The sequence below is a fragment of the Thamnophis sirtalis genome, unplaced genomic scaffold (genome assembly GCF_051295495.1).
Source record: "Thamnophis sirtalis isolate CommonGarterSnake01/CBP01778 unplaced genomic scaffold, rThaSir2_p1.2 scaffold_6, whole genome shotgun sequence".
NCBI classification, from domain to species: Eukaryota; Metazoa; Chordata; class Lepidosauria; order Squamata; family Natricidae; genus Thamnophis; species Thamnophis sirtalis.
The window spans coordinates 67,989,625-68,010,974 of record NW_028261386.1 but is presented as its reverse complement, the minus strand read 5'-3'; the positions used below and the strand labels follow the sequence as shown (position 1 = coordinate 68,010,974).

Below are 21,350 nucleotides of genomic sequence, written 5' to 3'. Positions count from 1 at the left end.
TTGAAGTCCGGACATCTTCAAGTTGCCAAGGTTGAGAAACACTGTTTCCTGCCTAGGCAAGGGGTTGGACTAGAAGACCTCCAAGGTCCCTTCCAACTCTGTTATTGTACTGTATTGTATTGTATTGTATAAGACGCGTCATCCGTTTTCCCCTTCAGAACAGTTAACATCCAGAGGAGAGGGGGGGACACAACTGAGGAGGAGGAAGATGCAAGGAGATGCGTAAATAAGATCGACAAATTAAAAGACAGTCTGGCATCTTGGACTGCGTTGGAATGCGCTGAAAGCTCTCGCTCGGCAGGCCCTTGCTGAAGAACAAAGCTGTGCTGAAAACCCGGGAGCGGCCGAAGACGGAGGGGAGGGGGGGGCACCCTTCCATGTCCGAGAGCCAGCGAAGGGGGCGTCCCAAACAGCGGCTCGCTCCCGGCCAACTGCTGACGGAGGACGCGCCAATGAATCCCTCTGTCCTGAGATCATGTGCTTCCAGCCACCAGTGCGCTGCCAAAGAGGAAGTGCGGGTTGTTTTCGTTCGCTCGGTTCCTCTCCTGACGAAGATGAAAGGCGGCGGCGGCGGCAGTAGTAGCAGCAGCAACAGGAGCCACCGCCGGCAAAGTTAAGCCTGAGCTCTGCCCGCCCGAATCCCGGGCGCCGATGGAGGCCCTGGAATGGGACGCGCTGAGGAACGGCAGCTTCCTGCCTACTCTGAGCCCGGCTGTGCCTCCGTACGTGAAGCTGGGTCTCACCATTGCCTACACCGTCTTTTATTCGCTCCTCTTCCTGTTCATTTACATCCAGCTCTGGCTGGTCTTACACTACCGGCACAAGAGGTTTAGCTATCAGACAGTCTTTTTATTTCTATGCCTGCTCTGGGCTTCTCTTCGGACGGTGCTTTTCTCCTTTTATTTCAAGGACTTTGTCGCCGCCAATTCTCTCAGCCCCTTCGCCTTTTGGCTTCTCTATTGCTTCCCGGTGTGCCTCCAGTTTTTCACCCTGACGCTTATGAACCTTTACTTCACCCAGGTAAGGGAAGGGACGGACGGACGTTCCCGCGCTCGGATGGCCGGATTGGCGCGGTGCTACGGCAACAGATCGCACGGCCGCGTTGTGCGAGTATCTTACTTTAGATAATGTCAGGCGGGTTCATATGTTAGCTAGAACCCCCGTTTATCGAAGCTATGGGGGTTCTGGCTCGTCAAAGTGGACATTTGGAGGAGGAGCCCTAATTTGTAGACAGAGACAGTAGCAACAACAAAAAAAACTTCTTACTCAGCCAATTGGTCAGACCAGCTGATTTTACAGGCTTTCACAATGCAGCATAATTCAGCAGGAAATCGAGATCTCAGTTGCTCTTAAGAGGAGGGAGAGGAAAAATAGGATAAATCCAAGATTTCTGGTCATTAACTTTGAAGCAAGATTTCCATCAAGCTTTGTTTTTATCCACTCGGGAATAACTCCTTCCTCTTTCTCCTCACCAAAAATTACATGGTTCACAAATGGGGTTCACAGTGGATTATGTAGTGGTGTCTTTAATTTTATTTTCTTGTTGTTCCATGAGCAGTGCTGATTTTACATGCAAAGCAAATCTTTTTTTTGAACACTGGAGTGGGTGCAAAATTTTTAAATGGGATCAAGGAGATAGGAAGTCTCAAGCTATTCTTAAGGATCCTTCAGTTAACAACATGCTCAGAGAGGCAGCAACCCTGTTTTGCAGTGGTGTGTGAATAATTGAAATAATTTTGGAAAGAAATGCATATTATACACTTTTAATGTTTGAAATATCTCAAATAAATAAGGAATATTGGCGTTAAATTTCAGGCTTTGCTGAAATTTTTTTTATAGAAACAGGCAAGAAAAAAGCATTACTGAAATTTTAAAGAAGTTAGGCAGAACATTATTTTAAAATAGGAAGTAGGGAGGGGTCTCATTGACTTCATGTTGTTTTTTCAGTTAAATAGTAGGTTGATTGAAGTTTAGCTTCAGTGCTTCATATTATAATGATTTATAATTTTTATTGTGATTGTGAACTTGGACCAGAATCACGCATTAAAAGTGCCTTAATATTCGCAGATATACCAGTCTTTCATTACATGCAAATGAGACAAAGTTTTATTATTACTGTATTGAAAACAAGGATTTGCAAAAGCATTACACAGAAACCAATTAAGTTTTGGCATATTTTACTTCTTAGAGGCTAAACTGAAAGAATATAGCCAGGTTCACACATTGCATTAACAAATAGTTTTGCTATTGTTTAGTGAATAAGTAACAAGTATTTAGGTGGAATAATGCCAAAATCTATAGTACTAAGTCAAACTGCTGTTCTTGCATATTTATTTCACTGTAAATAATTCCCACTGAATATAATGGGAATTGATTCAGAGAAGCACATTTAAAATTGTGATTCAAGGAAAACATGTTTAAGATTGCTTACTATAGTCAAGAGATTCAGATAAACATCAAGCGACAAGTTTGGCTTGTAAATCTGCCTGTTGCCACAGACTACCCCTTTAACTATTACACCTACATTGTCACATCAGACATGCATGGGCAAGTGTAAAAGGGAGGCGAGGAACACACTCTCAGTCCAGAGGCAACCTTTATCCAAATAAAAAGACAGGTTGTGCTTCAGTGTGCCTTAAATCCAGCCTGCTTAGTGTGAACAAGTTACTAAATGTTAATAAAACTTAGGAAATACTTGCAAAACTGCTAACAATTCCCTCTCTACACACTGTTTGTTAATACAACAGAATAAATACTTTAAGAGTCACTGAAATTATGTCAAGAAAGTAAAATAATTAACAAATAGTTAATTGGCATAAAAAGAGGCTGAGTTTTTCTTTCAATCTGTTATGATGGACTTTTCCAATGTGGTGTTCCTGATGTGTTGGATTTCAAATCCCATAATTCTTATACAAGTTCAAAATGGAAAATTGACTCCTGTGACTTTACGGACACATCTATGTACTTTTCTTGGCAATGATATTGGAAATGGTTTGCCATCTCATTCTTTTACAGTACATTTCAACTTCCCATTCTAGCCTACAGTTTCTGGGCTGTCCTGATAGTCTTCCCTTCCAATACTAACTAGGGCTGATCTGCTTATCCTCTATGTCCAGACAAGGTGCTACAACCTATTGAGACAATAGTAATGGAAGTGTGGGATGGAAGGAATGAAAGAAGAAAGGCTTTAATATGTTCTTGCCTTTAAACTCTTTCTTGCAATCTCTGCCTCTGTGACTGTTTATCTTAGTTGGGCTTATTTTTAGATTTTGAGCCATGATAGGCAGAGCTTAGGAGGAAGAAGTTGAAGGAAAAAAGTAGTGGAAGGCTGATATGTATCATTTTTGAATCTTACTCTTTTCTCATAATAACAGATTAACCGAATAATAGAAGGAAGGAGCCTTGGAGGTTTTCTAGTCCTAGCTCAAGCATGGGATTCTATACCATTTCAGACAAACAGACAAAATTGGCTGACAAAGTGGACAATATATTGAAAAATCCTGTGTGTATTACATATAATGTAGATCTACTCTGAAGCATTTTTTTTAAAAATAAATTCAATAAATAAAGTCTCTCTCCAACAAAATACTGAGGAAGCATAAACCTGTTTTCAAAACATTGGCTCAGTTCTATATCCTTTCTACTTTAGGACTAGAATTTAGCTTAGATGTTTTTCCACCTATATCAGGATTTATGTCATCCAATCTATTACACATTTTGTGGCATGAATTGTACTGTCTCTGTTCTTTTGTCATTTTTTGTCTTTTGTATAATAGAAAGTGAAGGATGAGAATACTTTCTGTCATCTATGCAAATCATATGATTGCATTTTGATGCTTGGCAAACAACTCAATTTTACCACTGTTTGCAGTGTCCTGTGGTCATGTGAGAAGAATCTGCGATTGTTTTGCTAGTTTATGGTGTTTACTTCCAGTTTCTGAGCAAAAAACCCCACCCATTGGGGAAAATGGATTTGTTTAACCAGCACCACATTCACTTAATGACCCTGCAAAAAATGTTGAAAAATAATATCTGGTCACATGATGCCTCGACTTATGACTGCAATAACTTATCACCATAATTCCAGGTTCAATTATGCTCCTAAATCAAGGACTATCTGTCCTTGGATAGGAGAATCAACAGAATATCAGGGCCGTAGGCTAGGCTGAGAAATTAAAAAAACATCTTGGAAAAAAGCAATGGTAACTCACTTCTGGATTATTTCCAGGAAAACTGCATGAATGTGTCCATCAATCAAGATTAATCTGAGAATGTTTCGACCTTTAAATGAATACTGTTTTATCAAAGCCCTCCATTCCGTATATGTTTGTACATGAATGTTATTCTGTGTTTTTAGCCTTATCTTTAAAGCATCCAGATAAAACTGTTCAGTTAAGTCTGATTTGAACATGATATGTGCTGCCAAAAATAATAATAATTGGATGTGTTATACATCAGGTCTTTAATTTAACTCTGATATATGCCATTCATGCCCTGGCATCTCAAGGCTAAGAATCCTATTGATATGCATTGCTGGGTGCATAGAACTCTGCATGGTTATTTTTTTGTTCTTGCTTGACTATAGCATATAGAGATTGGATCATAATGTACAGGTAGTCCTCAACTTACATCAGCTTGTTTAGTGACTGTTCAAAGATACACTAGCACTGAAAAAAGTTATAAACGTATGACCACATCACCACAGTCATGTGATCAAAATTCGGATGCTTGTCAACTGATTCATACATTATAACAATTGCAGTGTCCTGATGTCATGTGATCCCCTTTTGCAACTTTCTGACAAGCAAAGTCAATGGGGAAGTCAGATTCATTAATAACCGTATTACTAACTTAAACTGCAGCAATTCACTTAACAACTGTGGCAAGGAAAGTTGTAAAATGGGGCAAAGCTCACTTAACAAATTTCACACTTAACAACAGAAATGTTGGGCTCAATTGTGGTTGTAAGTGAAGGATTGCCTGTATAGAAGTACCCTCCATGGTATTATCCCTAGTTGTACTGGACTACAACTCTCATCATCCTTAAGCATATTGCTTTTGAAGAGTTTCCTGTGCAAAGTTGGGAGAGATTAATTACAGTTTGATCTCCATTTTTAGATTAGTAGAAACAAATGGAGATTTAGAGGATAATAAAAAATATTGGACAATATGATTACTGAATGTTTATCAAATCCAATATGATGTGGCCTTCCTACCATTGCTAGGCTCTATCCCTGGACAAAGAATCATAGACATAGCTAGACCAAAATCTACATGACTATACATCCCATTTCAAACTGACTTTTCCTATGACTCAGTCTTAGGCTAAATTGACACTAAAGAAATTTCCTGGAAAATCAGATCACCCATAGGATTCACAGGCTAGTTTGAATGTCCACTCTTTAAATTTGTTTATCCATATCTAGAAATGCCTCTGTATGTTTGGTGAATATTTCTTCAGTTTTCAAGTGGTTTTGAAGAGAGATGTAAGATGAGTTGCTAACACATCCACAAGGCTGAAGTTTCTGGTGAATTAAGCTAGCTGGGGTGCCTTAGGTTTGTGAGATACATGTATGATGGTGGTATTTAAAGGAAAAAGAATTGCTGTTTCTTCAGCACATGGCAAGGAATAATACTACTCCATTATGAAACTTGTGCGTTGTGAATGGAAGAAGAGACGTTATTTGAAGGATTACAGATGTTTTACTACTTATAGTAGTGTAACTGTAGCACCAATTACTGTCATTTCAGTTTGTTAACAGGGCAGGGATGAGATTTTTCCTTCTAATTCTCAGCCACCCATCAACAGAAGTGAAGACAATCATGGCTCATCTGTTTCTGAAAATGTTGCCAGGGTAGAAGTGTTCAACAATCAATTGTGCATGATAGCTATAGAAGCTATAATTTCCCCAAAGAACCATCCTAAAAAAAGCTGGGGAAGGGAATATTCAGGAAAATAGTATAATGGAGATGGATTGAGAAGAGCACACATGCAATAAAAGCAGCCCTAAGCCAAGCCAACTGATTGTAAAGATTGGCTCAAGATTATAAAGATTATATGACCTATCATATAATATTAAGAAAAGAACTGATTATTTGTGACTCTTTGTTTGATTCTTAGTAAGTTGTGAACTTGGAAATATTTTATTTATTTTTGTGTATTATTATACTTCTATGCTGCCCATCGCATTGAGGCGACTCTAGGCCTCATAAACTATAGTCATACCATTAAAATACCATGTAAAACATTAAAAAGAATAAGAACCTTACATTTAAAATTAAAATTCAGTTAAATTCAGTTAACCAGATGGAAAGGAAAGGAGCAAAGTGAGTATGGGGAAGGAGGAGGTAGAGTCTGACAAATCCATGTGCTCCTCTCCCTTTGGAGTACCTGGCCATGTGGAAGTGTCAGGACTTCAAATCCAGAAATGAAGGTGCAGATCTCATGGGGGGGGGATTATTTAGTTCTTTTACTAACGGGGGGGGGATGTCAGCATTCAAGGATATTGAAGGAAAATTTTGAGAAAAGGTGTTTTCTCTCCAAAGATATATCACTTTGAATGTTATTAAGCATGATTAATAATTATGAGTAACAGATTGTCTGTTTGCTTCTGAAATGCATGACAGTTCTAAGTAGTCTCAAAATATGTAGACTTCAACTCCAAAACTTCCTCAAACATCAATGAGATTTCTGGTAGCTGAAAGCTACAAATCTGAAGTGAGACCAGTTTGAGGAAGCTTGTGTTACAAAGATACATGGAAGGGAAACTGCAATTTCTGATAATACATTGAACATGGAAAATAAATAAAATTATGTTACTTTACTTTTGTAAAGTTATATATGTGGCCTATTTATATATGCCATGCTCCTACTTTTGCTATGTTATATAATGCAACTTTGAAAAAATATTGTGATGCCTTTGAGGGTTCTTTTTAACGGAGAGAAGGGTGAAATATTTCCTTTGTTTAAAAAGAACTGAGTTAGAGTACCCATTTGCCTGTGACTAACAGAATCTCCTCTAATTAAAAAAAAAACGCAATCTACAAGCAAAAAGCTAAAGATAGGGAAGTCCTGGGCAATAGTCAGGAAGGGTAGATGACAATCATGAAAGGAAGCATTGGTGCTGTTCTGACCTGCATGAGCCTCATTTGCCCCATTGATCCTTTCTCTGATCTTCGCATGGACAAGCACCTGGTCTGAGAGATTATCAAGCAATCCCAGGGTGGTGAGCTGGGCTGGAAAGTTGAAGAGCACTCCAAAGGAAGATAAGTGGCAAAAACTACTGGGCCGTGAGATGTTGAAAACTGAGCCGCCCAAAATTGTGGGCAAGTACGCTCACACATGTGCATTCCCCCTTGCGCAAGCAGTTGTCAAGCATGTGCCCCCCTGTCTTGCCCATCACTTGCCCAGAACCATCCCCTCTCTTCCCTCCCCGCACCAGTCTGCGAAGCCAGAAAGTTCGGAGAACCTGGGGTGACACACAAGCACTACTACAAAATTGTTTCCTTTCAAAACAACCTGACATTGAATGGATGATCATAGTCGTCATTTTTGCTTGGTTTCTCTGATTGTATACAAAGCTACTTTCGCTTCTGCAGGATTTTTTTTTTGTCTAGGATAAGATATATATTTCCTGTAAACACACTGATGAATAAAATTTTGCTGCCACATAGAAAATTGTCTATTTGCAAATTTTTAAAGCAAGTGTGCAGGAGCTCTGCAATGGTTTTGCTATGTACGTATGTGGCCATGTCATCCATCTGAAATATAATGAACTTGCAGTACAAGAGAGTACCAGCCCTACTATGCATTGCATGTTTAATAACACAGTCTCATTTTCTTACAGGTGATTTTCAAAGCTAAATCTAAATACTCACCAGAATTACTTAAATACAGGTAAAAACATATTTCCAACATGAATGAAGGGGGGGAAAAGCAGTTGCATACTATAGGGACATGTTTTATTTTATTTCTAGGAATAAAAAACATGTCCATGTATTTTTGAAAAATAACAATTATTTTTATTAATTTATTTAGAGAATTTACAAAGCTACCTATTTGCTGTATATGCATAACTCTGGGCAGCTAATAACAATAACTCTAAAATACATAATAAGTCCTCAAAACACAAATACAAACCAAGTTAAAAATAGACAAAATACAATAGCTGGGCACCATAAGAAGCTTACAATTATATTGGGCTCATTACCATCCTAGTCAACTCCTGCAGGGAGAGTCAGGTATTCACTGCCTTCAGGAAAATTAAGAGGGTTTGGGCCTTTCAGACCTGGGGGTGGAAGGTTGGGGGGAAGAGGCTGTTCCATGATAGGCACCATGACTAAGAAAGCTTAATTACTTTTAATAAATTACAATTATATTTAATTTGTAATAATTTTCTGAGAAAATTTAATTAAGATTTAGTTAAGCTACAGACTTGGTTTGTGCAAGCTACAATGATTTGTCGCTTTAGAAATGTCAAGATGCAGTCCAATGTATTCCTGAAAATTCAGTGATAGGAAATTTGGGTTACAGAATCAAGACTCTAAAATTATTTTATCATAGAGAGCATATTACGCACTTCTGGAAAAACTGAGCAACACAAAGCCTTTTTTAAGCAGCCTGGAATCCCAACACACCTGGAAGATACCAATTTGGGGAAGACTGATTTAGTATTCTACTAATATTTGCTAAAATAATAATTGTAAAAGTAATACTATTTTCCCTCTTCTTGCTTAGGTTACCCCTCTACTTGGTGTCTTTCGTGGTCAGTCTACTTTTCCTGCTGGTGAATTTAACATGTGCTGTGCTTGTGAAATTAGAAAATTCAGAAAGGAGAATAATTGTATTGGTCAGGGTTGCTATAAATGACACTCTTTTTGTACTCTGTGCCATCTCACTCTCCATTTGTCTCTACAAGATTTCCAAAATGTCCTTAGCAAATATTTACTTGGAATCCAAGGTAAAGTACCTCTTAGTTTTTTTGTGTTTTGTATGTATTTTTGTTTATTACGGGGAAATCATTCCAATGCAGATAAGTGAATGGTATCTTATTCATGAATGGAAGGATTTTTCTTCAGTGTCTAATCAAGATTAGTAGGGGTGAATCCAATTGATAGTTTATTTTATTTTTTTATAAAGTTGTAAAATTGATGTTTGTAATCAGTTTAAAGGCCATAGCAAGCCACCTCTGAAAACATATTTTTTTAAACCTACATACTTGTCTATGTATTTGCCAGGCCCCCCGACTAACTTGATGACATCCACATCCACATATCAGTCTAAAAGCAACCAATTACAGGTTTTACCCAATCAGCTAAAATTATTACATTCCATTTAAACAACTCTGAAAACCTCTAAATGTCCTAAGTAAAAATAAACCCTTTTTAAAACTTTAACAAAAGAAGGGCTTCATTGGCAATAGTCTTATTCTATTATCCAGATCTAAGGAAAAAGCAAACTTAGTTGTTGTTAGGTGATGAGATATTCTGACCTAAATTTCAGTTTATTGTAAAATATCAGAATTATTTTGTTCAGTTGGGTATCAAATAGCATTTTTATTATAGTTTTCTCCAAAACCAGATTGGTATAGGTATATCCAGGACCACACTTTGTTCTCTCCAAATCTCCAGAAGCAAACTTAAACATCTTCAACTTACAACCACAATGGAGCCCAACATCGCTCTTGTTAAGAGAGACATTTGTTAAGTGAATTTTGCCCCATTTTATGAACTTTCTTGCCACAGTTAAATGAATCACTGCAGTTGTTAAGCTAGTAGCATAGTTGTAAAGCGAATCTGGCTTCCCCATTGACTTTGCTTGTCTGGTCACAAAAAATGATCACATGACCTTGGGACACAGTAACAGTCTTAAGTATGAACCAATTGTCAAGCATTTAAATTTTGATCATATGATCATTGGAATGCTGCAAAGGTCTTAACTGTGAAAAATGGTCATAAGTCACTATCAGTGCCATTGTAACTAAATGGTTACTAAATGAATTGTTGTTAAATTGAGGGCTACCTGTATTGAGAAAAAAATACATCTGAAAGAGCAGGTTTTTTTCCTGTGGATACTTTCTTGAGAATATGTTCTGCTTAGATTGTTCTGAAACAACATATAAACATGAATAGTAGTCAGGAAATGTATCCTTTGAATTATAAAGTTCACTTTGTCCAATATTGACAAACTGCAATTTTCACACCAATTTTTAAGAAATCACCAATTTGTCTAGCATAATAAACCAATGCAATTTAATGAAAGTTGCCAAAATAAAAAGAATATTAAATCATTCTGAAGACCTAGCTCAGAAGTCAATGAACTTTTAAAGTTGGTGGAAGCAAAAGATACAAAAAAGTTTCATGTTAAAAATGTTTTAAACATTCCGAGTGCCCCAAATCTAGAATGCAGAGATTTTATGAGATGGGCATATGTCTCAACCTTTCAGCAATTTTGTCACTGAACAACGTATACTGGTATTTTAGATGCCATGATCTGGCATTTTCAACATCCTATCCAATCAGATGACTGAAGGACCATAGTCTAAGATTGGGAACAATAAGGAACTTCCATCTGTCACTTCTCAGCAGCTAACCAAAGACTGTATTATCTTTCTCATTTCCATCACTGAAGATTTAATGAAGGAATAAGTGGACAAAAGAGGCTTTAGAACCGATTAAGGAGACTGCTTATATTCTTACTTGGAATGAAGACAGGCTCTTTCTCTTTCAACACTGAGAGTGCTATTGTTTATTCCTTGAGATTTTATTCTTTCCAAAAGGTTCTATAAAGATAGAGAAAAAAGTGTCTTTTTTTCAAAGAAATCTTGGTTCCTTCTATTTTAGAGGGTTTTTGTTGTTCTTCTCTACAGGGATGATATTATAGGGGCTAATTGTCTTTGATTAAGGAAACTTCCCTTTAATTAAATTATCTTCCTATCTTTCATACGGTAGTATTCTGTTATTAGAAATGCTCTAATTTATGCCCAATTAGTAGTCCTAATGCGACTGCAACTGTTTTATGAACACAATTTTGCAACTGTTATAATTACTTGTTGGACAGTGCAATGATTTGTAACAAAATAATCCTTGCATTTGTTCTATTTTATAAATTACATTTAAAAAAGATGCTGAACATTTTCCAAGTGTTCAACAGATATGCATAATGTATAATTCCTGCCTAGCTGGTTAATATCAGCATATATATCCTCCTGCTCAAGAAAAAACAGACTGAATTATTTGCAGATCTTAAAACTTTTTTCTGAATTATGTTAACTTCTTTTTTCCACTATGATGTGATATATTTTTTCAAGTGTGGAACATTAAATAGCAATGTTTCCTTGTTTTTTTTCCTTCTACCCTGCACCACCAAAAAAGATTGTAAGGTATCAGCACTTTTTAGATTCCAGCAGAATTACAAAGCACAAGGTTTAGTATGGTCCAAAATTACTTGAGATTTGGCTACACATTGTCTCTCAAACTAGAACCTTGAACATTTCGTGATCAGTAACAATTGTGTTTTAATATCTGTGTTTTAATATTTTCTCTAGGGATCATCAGTATGCCAGTTAACATCAATAGGAGTAACTGTTATACTATTGTATACCTCAAGAGCCTGTTACAACCTGGTTATTTTATCATTTTCTCAAAATAAGGCAATGAACTCTTTTGATTATGATTGGTACAATGTATCTGATCAGGCAAGTACTGTGTAGCAATTTCTTCTAACAATAGTGTTCATTTAGATACTTATACTTAATGATATAAAAGTAAAAATCCTTCCTCCCCATTCCCACATCATTGCAATTTCCAGTTTAAGATCTTTTAACTATATACAGTATGTCAAGAAAAAAAAAGATTACAAGACTACTGGCATCATTTTTATAAAAATGAGAATGGAATCTTCAGTGGAGGATTGAAGGAAATGTTTATATGTGACTGAACAATCATAATCTAGAGTATGTTAAAACCAGGGAAACCATAAGCCACTTTGCCCTTTGCAAAAAAAGATTTACTTTGAGAAAATCATAATGGGTGGTGTTGAAATGTTAGGTTTTCTATAATTTTAATGGCGTATTGTATACCAGTAATACTTTAGCTAAGGGGAGTTTTAAATTTCTTTTTTAAGTATAATCTTTATTGTCATTGTACTTAAATAAAACGAAATTGGTTTCCATTCATTTGGTTTAGCTTTGTGATGAAAAATTTACAATATATCAGATAAGCCAATGGGAACCTTTCCTATTCTGGATTAACAATTTAGAAAAAAGGGGATTGTGTAACAGGAAGAGTTAATCCTGTTATGTATTTTTAAATGTATTTAAATGTGGCATGCTTTCAAGTGATTCATATGTAGATTACCTATGTGTAAATCAATCTGACTGATTCTGGATTAAATCAATTTATCCATGATTGATTCAGGCTACAGTTCAACACTTTGAAGCTATGTTTTCAGAATGTATCCTCCTTAGATATATCTCTTTCTAATACAGATTGTAGTATTGATACAATGCATTAGTAAGTATTCACTAATTGAAATGTTCTGACCCAGACCAGAGAGACAATTTAGGACCAATTTGCTTAGTAATTTTGATAAATCCAATAAAATTTGACTAAATCCATTTTTTTAAAAGAATAGTTGAGGAGAAAGCAATGAGCACAGCCAGTTCCAATCAAACTGAGTCTAAAAAGCGGGAGCATGCTCCTCAGAGGCGATGACATCACTTTGGTAGACTCAGTTCTATTGGTTAATGATTGAGTTAACCAATGCATGACCGCTGTCTCTACCAACTTAGGAGAATGTGCTCAGCAATAAGTATTGATAGGACAGATAGATGCATATTCGTTTATTTAGGCTGAGAAAATTTGGAAAATATCTAGATTTGGAAGCTGCAAAAATCTTAGAAAATTGCTTGCCAGATAAAGTTCCATCTCGCTATCTGCTTACAAATATTTAATACTTGACTATTTTAAACAGTTTTCCCTTTAATTTTGTAACAGGCAGATCTGAAATGCCAGTTGGGTGATGCTGGCTATATAGTATTTGGAATAATCTTGTTTGTGTGGGAACTTCTCCCCACTTCCTTGGTGGTGTTTTTCTTCCGTGTTCGAAATCCTACAAAAGACCTAGTAAGTTACATATGTGTCTTAATGTTTACTTATTTTAAAGGAAATGACTAAATTAACTGTTGCAAAACCTAAGTGAACATTTTTTAATTTGTTTTTAAAATATCATTGTGGTCATGACACCTTAGTAAATAGTCTCAGATGTTTATTTATTGCATCACTCCCACCCTGTGAAATAAGTATTTCCTACCTGCCAATGTTACTATCAAGCTCAAGCTAGAATCCTGTTCTTTCATACAATTGCCTAAGGAAGCTTACATGCTCTTCTCAGAGAAAAATGACCTAAAAAGGGAATAGAATAATTCTTTGGGGGGGGAGGGTTGTTACCATTTGCCATCTTCAAAAAGCAGCTGATATACTATTTCTTCTTCTCTTATTATGAATATATCTGAACAAGCTTGTATGTGTGAGGGGGTAGGAGTGTTAGTATTTATCGCTAACATCAGTTTACGCTAAGTTTTATCTTTTCAAATGCCAACTCTAAAATTTTGGCAACACATATCTTGGAGTCCTAGTGGACAACCATTTAAATATGAGCCAGCAGTGTGCAGCAGCTGCCAAAAAGCCAATACAGTTCTAGGCTACATAAACAGAGGATAGAATCAAGATCATGTGAAGTGTTAATACCACTTTATAATGCCTTGGTAAGGCCACACTTGGAATACTGCATTCAGTTTTGGTCACCACGATGTAGAAAAGATGTGGAGACTCTAGAAAGAGTGCAGAGAGGAGTAACAAAGATGATTAGGGGACTGGAAACTAAAACATATAAAGAACAGGAACTGGGTATGTATAGTTTAATGAAAAGAAAGACTAGGGGAGACATGATAGCACTGTTCCAATATCTCAGGGATTGCCACAAAGAAGAGGGAGTCAAACTATTCTCCAAGGCACTGAAGGCAGAACAAGAAGCAATGGGTGGAAACTAATCAAGGAGAGAAGCAACTTAGAACTGAGGAGAAATTTCCTGACAGTTAGAACAAGTAATCAGTGGAACAGCTTGCCTTCAGAAGTTGTGAATGCCCCAACACTGGAAATCTTTAAGAAGATGTTGGATAACCATTTGTCTAAAATGGTATAGGGTTTCCTGTCTAGGCAGGGGGTTGGACTAGAAGACCTCCAAGGTCTCTTCCAACTCTGCTATTGTATTGTATATCTTTCTTGGTGATTTGTCTCTGATTTGTGTTTGTGTGTGTGTAATTTTTAAACTTTCACTCAGCTTTTGATTATTATTTTTTTCTTTTTTCTCTTTTTCTAATTACAAATAGTCCTCGACTTATGACAATTCAGCCCAAAATTTCTGTTGCGAAATGAGACAGTTGTTAAGTGAGTTTTGCCCTATTATTTGACCTTTCTTGCCACAGTCCTTAAGTGTATCACTGCAGTTATTAATTTAGTAAGATGGTTGTTAAGTAAATCTGGCTTCTCCCTTGACTTTGCTTATCAGGTCACAAAAGATGATCACATGCCTAAAGACACTGCAACCATCATATATATAAGTCAGTTGTCAAGCATCTGAATTTTGATCATACGACTATGGGGATGCTGCAATGGTCATCAATCAGTGTGAAAATGATCATCAATCACTTTTTTCAGTGCGGTTGTAACTTTGAACAGTTGTAAATGAACTGTTATAAGGACTACCTGTATTGGTAGTTTAATTCTTGCAAAATTTGCTCCATTTACAGTAAGACTTTAATATTAAATAACTAATTTAAGATCAAAACCTTTTAAGAAATAGTGTGCTGCAAGTCACTGATTTTTTAAAATGTTTTATTCAACTTTATATAAAATCATAATGTAGATATCCTAAATTGTAATTAATATTGACTGAAGACCTTCTTTTCTTCTCTATTTTCATTATTCTTATCTAAAGAATAGAATGTCAATAATATTTAAGTATATTATAGAAAGGTTATTATATTGAAATAATACAATATATCAAGATTTATTGTAGCAAGAGAGGAAAAAAGATGTAGCCTCATAACAGCATCTTTTGTTCCTGTATGATGTATTTTGGCATTACATTCCTAATCTGTGCTTCTGGAAGATTTGGGGATTTGACTAGAAGGCTTCCAAGATCCTTTCCAATCCTTTGATTCTATGACTCTAAAATAATACATTTTAAAAGACATCCTATCCATCTAGTGCCCATTACCTTTGGTTCTTTGTCATAGCTAATCACAAACAATTACAATATTCTTTATCCATTTGCAGGTATCAATTCCATTTGTTCTGCTCTGAAGTGCTCCTATCTCTCATATATTGTTCATCATGGTCTCCCACTGTAAGAGCATTCTTGATGGTCTTAAAGCTCTTCTTAAATTCTATCAGCACAGAACATCTTGCTTCTGGTTCATCAGTGTTTTCTACAGAGTAAGGTCCCCTCCATTCCTTTGCTTTTAACATCCACCCCCACCCTGTCCATTTCTTGTTTTACTGCCTCATTTGATTGATCCGAGAAAAGTTTGATCTTTTCTGAGTTGGAATACAGCCACTCACTGTTCTAATCCTCTACTTCTTTTTTTCTTAGCATTGTAGTGTAGTTGCATTTGTTGCATATGCATGCTTTATTTTGTGCCAAGGATACAAACTTAATGGAAGCATTGCTGGTAAACTGTGATAAACTCTGTCCATTTTCAACTTCAATTACAAGGAGTGTAAGAGGTTTTTGGAGATAAAATTCTTTTACAGCCCTTCTGTAAAATTCCTATTTTCCATTTGCTTGTTCATTCATATTCATCAGCCTTTGTATTCATTGAATTTATATTCATTAGTTTTCCATTCCATTCATCTGCTTCTGCTTACTCAGCAAGAAGCATTACTCAATCATCTACAATTAACAATCAGCAATTCCGAAGGCAAGCTCTTTATAATTAGCAGCTGTAAAAAAATGTTTCTTTCACTTCTCATAATTGAGGACATGGTAATTCATAACTTCTTTGACATTTCTCCCTTGTATTTTTCTTCAGTTCAATCCCACTCCTAATTTTTGTTAATTTTCCTTGATTACTTGGGGAACTTGCTCCCTAGCAACTATCTATCTTATATTATTTGTACAGTGTCTGTTGCACAATATTGTTTGTACCATTTCTCAAAAACAAAACATTAGGAGTGTACATATAAATATATGGAGATATCTGTGCAATCTCAACATGCCATGTTTTCTGGTAGTAAAAAAACCAACTGTCAACAGAAAATTCTTCTCTTAAGTTTTCTTAAGTTATCAATATTACATATTCTGGCAATAAGCCACCAGAAGGCTTAAAGTTTAAAGCAATTCTTATCTGCGTAAACAAAAGTTTATATGGGAAAGGAAAAATAGTTAATTCAATTAGTTATAAAATTAATAGAAGATGAAGGCTAATGTTTTATTTCTATCAATATAACTTTGCAGTGGAAACAATTTTCACAGAGGTTTTTCCCCATTATTTCTGTTTTGCCATCCTCATAAATCTGTCAATGTTTCATCTGCAAATAACATAAACCTCACCACTAGTAACACATTCTAAAGAGAGCTAAATATACATTGAATCAGAGTTTTATCTAAAAACAAATTAAGATAATCTTAAACTAACCAACATACCAGAATGCCACTGAAAATATACAATGTTATATATAATTTTGTATATGCGGCAGATAAAGGATTTCACTGATATTATGTATGATCTAATCAGATTTTTATTTGAAGTTATATATTCAATTGTAATATCAGGAGTCTAATAGCAGGTGATTGATAGATCTAAATGAAATGAAAAACTAAAATATCTGGATATCTGTGAAAAAGAGGAAGTGGCTGATTATTTTGATGTAAATTTAATGTAAATCAGACCATTCCTCAAACTGATTGGTAGAAATTTTTATTTGAGAAATTGAACAGTAAAAGTAGTTGAATTACTAGAAAAAAATTGGAAAGGCTCCTTCCAAACATAAAATATCTTCTAGTAAAGGAAGGATAATTGATCGTTTATATGTAAAGCATAATGTACAGGACCCCTAAAACATTTTGTTACTTGTAGCTGTTTAGAGATAACTTTAAAAATCCTGCTGGATCTTAAAAAGTACTCTCAGAATAGCAAGAGTTCCTTATCCTCCTCATGCCTTGAAAAAAAAATTCAAACTATAGACTAGTCAGTCTGACACTGATACTAGGAGAACTCTAGAGCAAATGTTAAAGGGATTATCTGTTACTATCTTAGAACAATGTGATAGTTATCAGAAATAAACACAGATTTGTCAAGAGTCTTGCCAGACCAATCTGATCTTGCTGTTGACTATATAACTTCTATAAGATTGTTGACCTATCTTAACATTAGCCAAATATTTGATAAAGTCCAACATGTCATGCTGGGATGTATCGGGTGTATGGCATGACAATAAGTGGCCTGGTGTGAAAATTATATTCAGAGTATATATACTCAAGAGTTTATCATACTGCTGACAGTTATCAAAAGGAATGCCACAAGAACCAGTCCTGGGTCCTCTAATCTTCATTTTTTAAAATAACCGCTTGTTCGAAGCAAATGGTTTGCATATTAAATCTTCTGATAAAATACATATCCAGAGGATAGCTAATATACCAGAAGACCAGATTATCATTCAAAATTATTTTGATAGTTTGTAGGCTGAAAAAAACAGTAAAATATAACAGAAGGCAAGTAGAAAGATCATCACTTATGAAACAACCATTAGATGCACAGACTATAAATACTACTTGTGAAAAAGATCTTGGAAAAATAATTGATTGCAGAGCAGCTGTATGAGATTCGTACAAAAAAAGGAAAATGTAATTTCAGATTTATACTTCTGAATTTATACTTCCCATGACTTGGGGGTTAAAGAAGTGTAACCCCCAAGTCATGGGAATTAATGGTTGTACTGTATTATTCTTGGCAAAACCTGACTTCAAGTTTCTGTATCAAGCCTAGGTACAAACTTTAAAAAAGATACAGAAAAAATTACAACCAGGTATAGATAAGGCAAGCAGGATACACAAATGACTAGAAATGAAGTTCTAGGAAGAGAGATTGAAGGAGTTGGGTATGTTTAGCATTGAAAAAACTAAATGGTGATATGACAGTTTTATTGCAACATCTTTAAAAATGTCACATTAGAAGGTCAAGGCTTTTACTTTCTTAAAGAATTAAAAAAAAGGTTTAAGTTACAGAAAGGCAGAATTCAACTGAATATTGGGGGCTAACCATAAGAGCAACAGTAGGACCAGTAACCCAGAGAGATCATGGACCCCGAAACTGGCTAATTCATGGGAAAACAACAACCATCTGTCAAGATACTTCACTTTGGGTTTTTTTACTGACTAGGGGTTAAACTTGATGATCTAAATGTACCCTTCTAATATATGATTCTAAGCATTTACATTTTTATTTTTTAAAAGAAACCAAAGAACAGATTTCTACAACAACAAATAGCTTCAATTATAAATAACTTTTCTTTTTTCTCCAGACAAATCCAGGAATAGTACCAACTCATGCTTTTAACCCAAGAACTTATTTCTTTGACAATCCTCGCAGATATGACAGTGATGATGATTTGGCATGGAGCATATCACCACATAGCATATATGGCAGGTAGGACAAACATGTGTATAGACCTTACAAAAGAATGGCATAACTTTACAAAGGGCTTCAGGTCCTCGAAAAATGCAAAAAAAGTATGCAGGTAGTGTTTTGACTAGAACAATTGGTGAAACGGATAACCACATTCTTTAAAAAAATCCCATTAAAAGTGGACTAATCAATTACACAGGTAAACAGACTTGTGACACAGACTGATAATTTGTTTACTATAATTATGCATATCTTTTATGCATATCTCTGCAATCAATTACCATAGCAGATTATATGCCGCACAGTATACTTTCTTTAGGTTTATATAAGTTTAACCTTGTTTGTATATGCCACAGAAAAATCTTGGGGGAATTTACACTTTCTATCAATAAATCATACAATTTAGAAGAAAAGGAATTATTTCATCAATGAACCAATCTACACAAAGAACTGAAAAGACAATCAACCTAACAGGTTATGAATGTTGCAAACATACATCATCACTAAGCAAAATATCTTTGGTACTATTCCTTCTTTGTTAATCAAAATTACTTTTGTATAAATAAAAAAATAAAAAGTGAACTTTTTCATGTCCCGGATTAACAGCTATGTATAAAATTTAGGCCAAGCAAATGTCTAGTCAGATGCACTTAGAATTTATTCCAGGAACAGGAGTGAAGCAAATAGGTCCACACAGTCAGAATATGACTGGTAAAATGCATCTGAAGAGCTTTATAAAATTGCATAACTTGAAACACTGATAAACTTTCACTTTTTTTTTTACAAAGTCCATTGTTTTTATCTTTTAGCTTCTCTCCTGAATCCTATGACTGGGGATATCTAAATAACAGCTTAATGGTTCAAGTTGGATCCCTGCAACATGATTTCATATCAGATTCTCAGCGCCGAAGTCCAATATAACAACAGACCAACGATAATCCCCTTTATTCAATTTTAGTAAGAAGGATTGCTTTGCAAGGACTTACATACTTAAATTATGTACAAAAGAACTGAGTCTGATTTTATGTTCAAAATATTTGAGTTTTAAAGATCTGAGTTGCTTGAAAAAAATCTGTTACAAAAATTGTTTGAAAAACTTACATTTTGAAAAAATGTCAAATTTTCAAAATATGAATATGTACAGACCTGGTAGTGTTTAAATTTTTAATTTAATTGTACAATATGATGCCCAGTGAAACCTATGTTGATAGGAGTTTTTGACCTGTATTAACACGCAAATTTAATTATTTAAAATGTATTATTAGTTTTAGTAAATTGGTCATTAAAATAATTTTGTATACATTTGCTCATGCATGAGTGAGGTGACAAACAGATTGGAAGAACTGTTTTGTCCCACTAAGATTGTCTTTGTTTTATTTCGACTTCCTGTCTTTCTTTGATTATACTGGGAAGCTACTAACTTTAAAAAACACAAAAGAATTTGCCCTGAGGTTACTGTTTACTGTTACTGTGTTAGCTTCAGCAGTCCATATAATAAATTGGAGTTTACAGTACTGACTTGTCATGGATAGATCTTCTCTAAAACAGTGAACATAAAATTTTTATTTGCATGCATACTTTGCTTCTGGACTACATTTCTGAATTTTCTTCACTTTGGACATTCATTTATAAGGAAAAACAATCCAATCTATCTATTATTTTTCAAAACAGAGCGAAGAGTGTACTTCTTACTTTATCTCCTGCCATAGTCAGTCTACCAGCTTATGACTCGTCCAAAAAAATACATCTTTGTACACATGCCATATATAGTGTATGCAAATTAAATATTTATGAAAAATGTTTATACAGGTGGTCCTTGACTTTCAACCATTCATTTAGTGATCATTTAAAGTTTCAATGGCACTGATTAAAAGTGATTATGATTGTTTTTCACACCTTATGACCATTGCAGCGTCCTCATGTGATTAAAATTGTCATGTGATGAAAATTTGGACCCTGGACAACTGGCATGTATTTGTGACGGCCAGTGTCCCAGAGTCATGGGATCACCTTTTTCAAAGACAGGGAGAAAGCCAGATTCACTTAATAACAGTTTTACTAACTGAACTACTGCAGTGATTCATTTAACAACTGCATAAAATGTGACAAAACTCACCTGTCTTACTTAGCAATGGAAATTTTGGGCTCAGTTGTGGTTATAATTTGAGGGCTTCCTATATATTATTCATTTTAAATTTCCCAAAGCTCTTTACAGTAAATGGAGAAATACTTGCCCATGTATTCAATCCTACATGACAATTATAATCACCCAGATCGAAGAAAGCCTTTTCCTGGTGGGGTTAAATTGTGACCTCTTTAAGGGCAACCAGGAGCATGTCCTAATGCAAAGAAGCTTTTCCCCAATCTTGAACCCATCAGTTAATCCCTTTATGCTAATTTAAAGTAGCCATGATGGGAAAGAGGCAAGACAAAAAAATGACAGGGCAAACCACCACAAGCGTCCTGGTGGCAAACTATATGTCAAATGCTCTGCAAATTTCTTGTAACAGGTTTTTGAAAGTTGTAAAAGAATAGTTCCCAAGGCAGACAACATAAAACCCAAAACAAAATCAAACAAATAAAAAACTGATATATACATCAGAAACAATATGTAGTCCTCAGTTGATGACCAGTGCTTTATGACTGTTCAAAGTTATGACA

The 21,350-nt window shown here is 35.3% G+C and overlaps 1 protein-coding gene across 2 annotated transcripts; it reads left to right on the top strand.

The window, feature by feature from the left end:
* The first annotated feature begins 527 nt into the window (after window positions 1-527).
* Window positions 528-20,489, top strand: GPR137B (G protein-coupled receptor 137B). 2 transcript variants are annotated; one of them, XM_087718064.1, is made up of 7 exons: window positions 529-1,020; window positions 7,848-7,897; window positions 8,738-8,960; window positions 11,547-11,700; window positions 13,001-13,125; window positions 18,586-18,710; window positions 19,499-20,489. In XM_087718064.1, exons 1-7 carry the CDS (start codon window positions 652-654, stop codon window positions 19,608-19,610), a joined length of 1,158 nt encoding a protein of 385 aa, XP_087574190.1. In that variant the 5' UTR covers window positions 529-651; the 3' UTR covers window positions 19,611-20,489. The 2 variants fall into 2 exon arrangements, with proteins under 2 accessions (XP_087574191.1, XP_087574190.1); XM_087718065.1 differs by lacking the exons at window positions 18,586-18,710; window positions 19,499-20,489 and adding an exon at window positions 15,340-15,401 and having other exon boundaries at window positions 528-1,020.
* The last annotated feature ends 861 nt before the right edge of the window (window positions 20,490-21,350 follow it).

What these genes read in the sequence shown, in the direction of transcription:
- GPR137B (XM_087718064.1), top strand. Translation starts at nt 652, where the DNA reads ATGGAGGCCCTGGAATGGGACGCGCTGAGGAACGGCAGCTTCCTGCCT. An exon ending in TGAACCTTTACTTCACCCAG is followed by an intron (nt 1,021 to 7,847) that starts GTAAGGGAAGGG and finishes ATTTTCTTACAG; the next exon opens with GTGATTTTCAAAGCTAAATC. An exon ending in CAATGTATCTGATCAGGCAA is followed by an intron (nt 11,701 to 13,000) that starts GTACTGTGTAGC and finishes TGTAACAGGCAG; the next exon opens with ATCTGAAATGCCAGTTGGGT.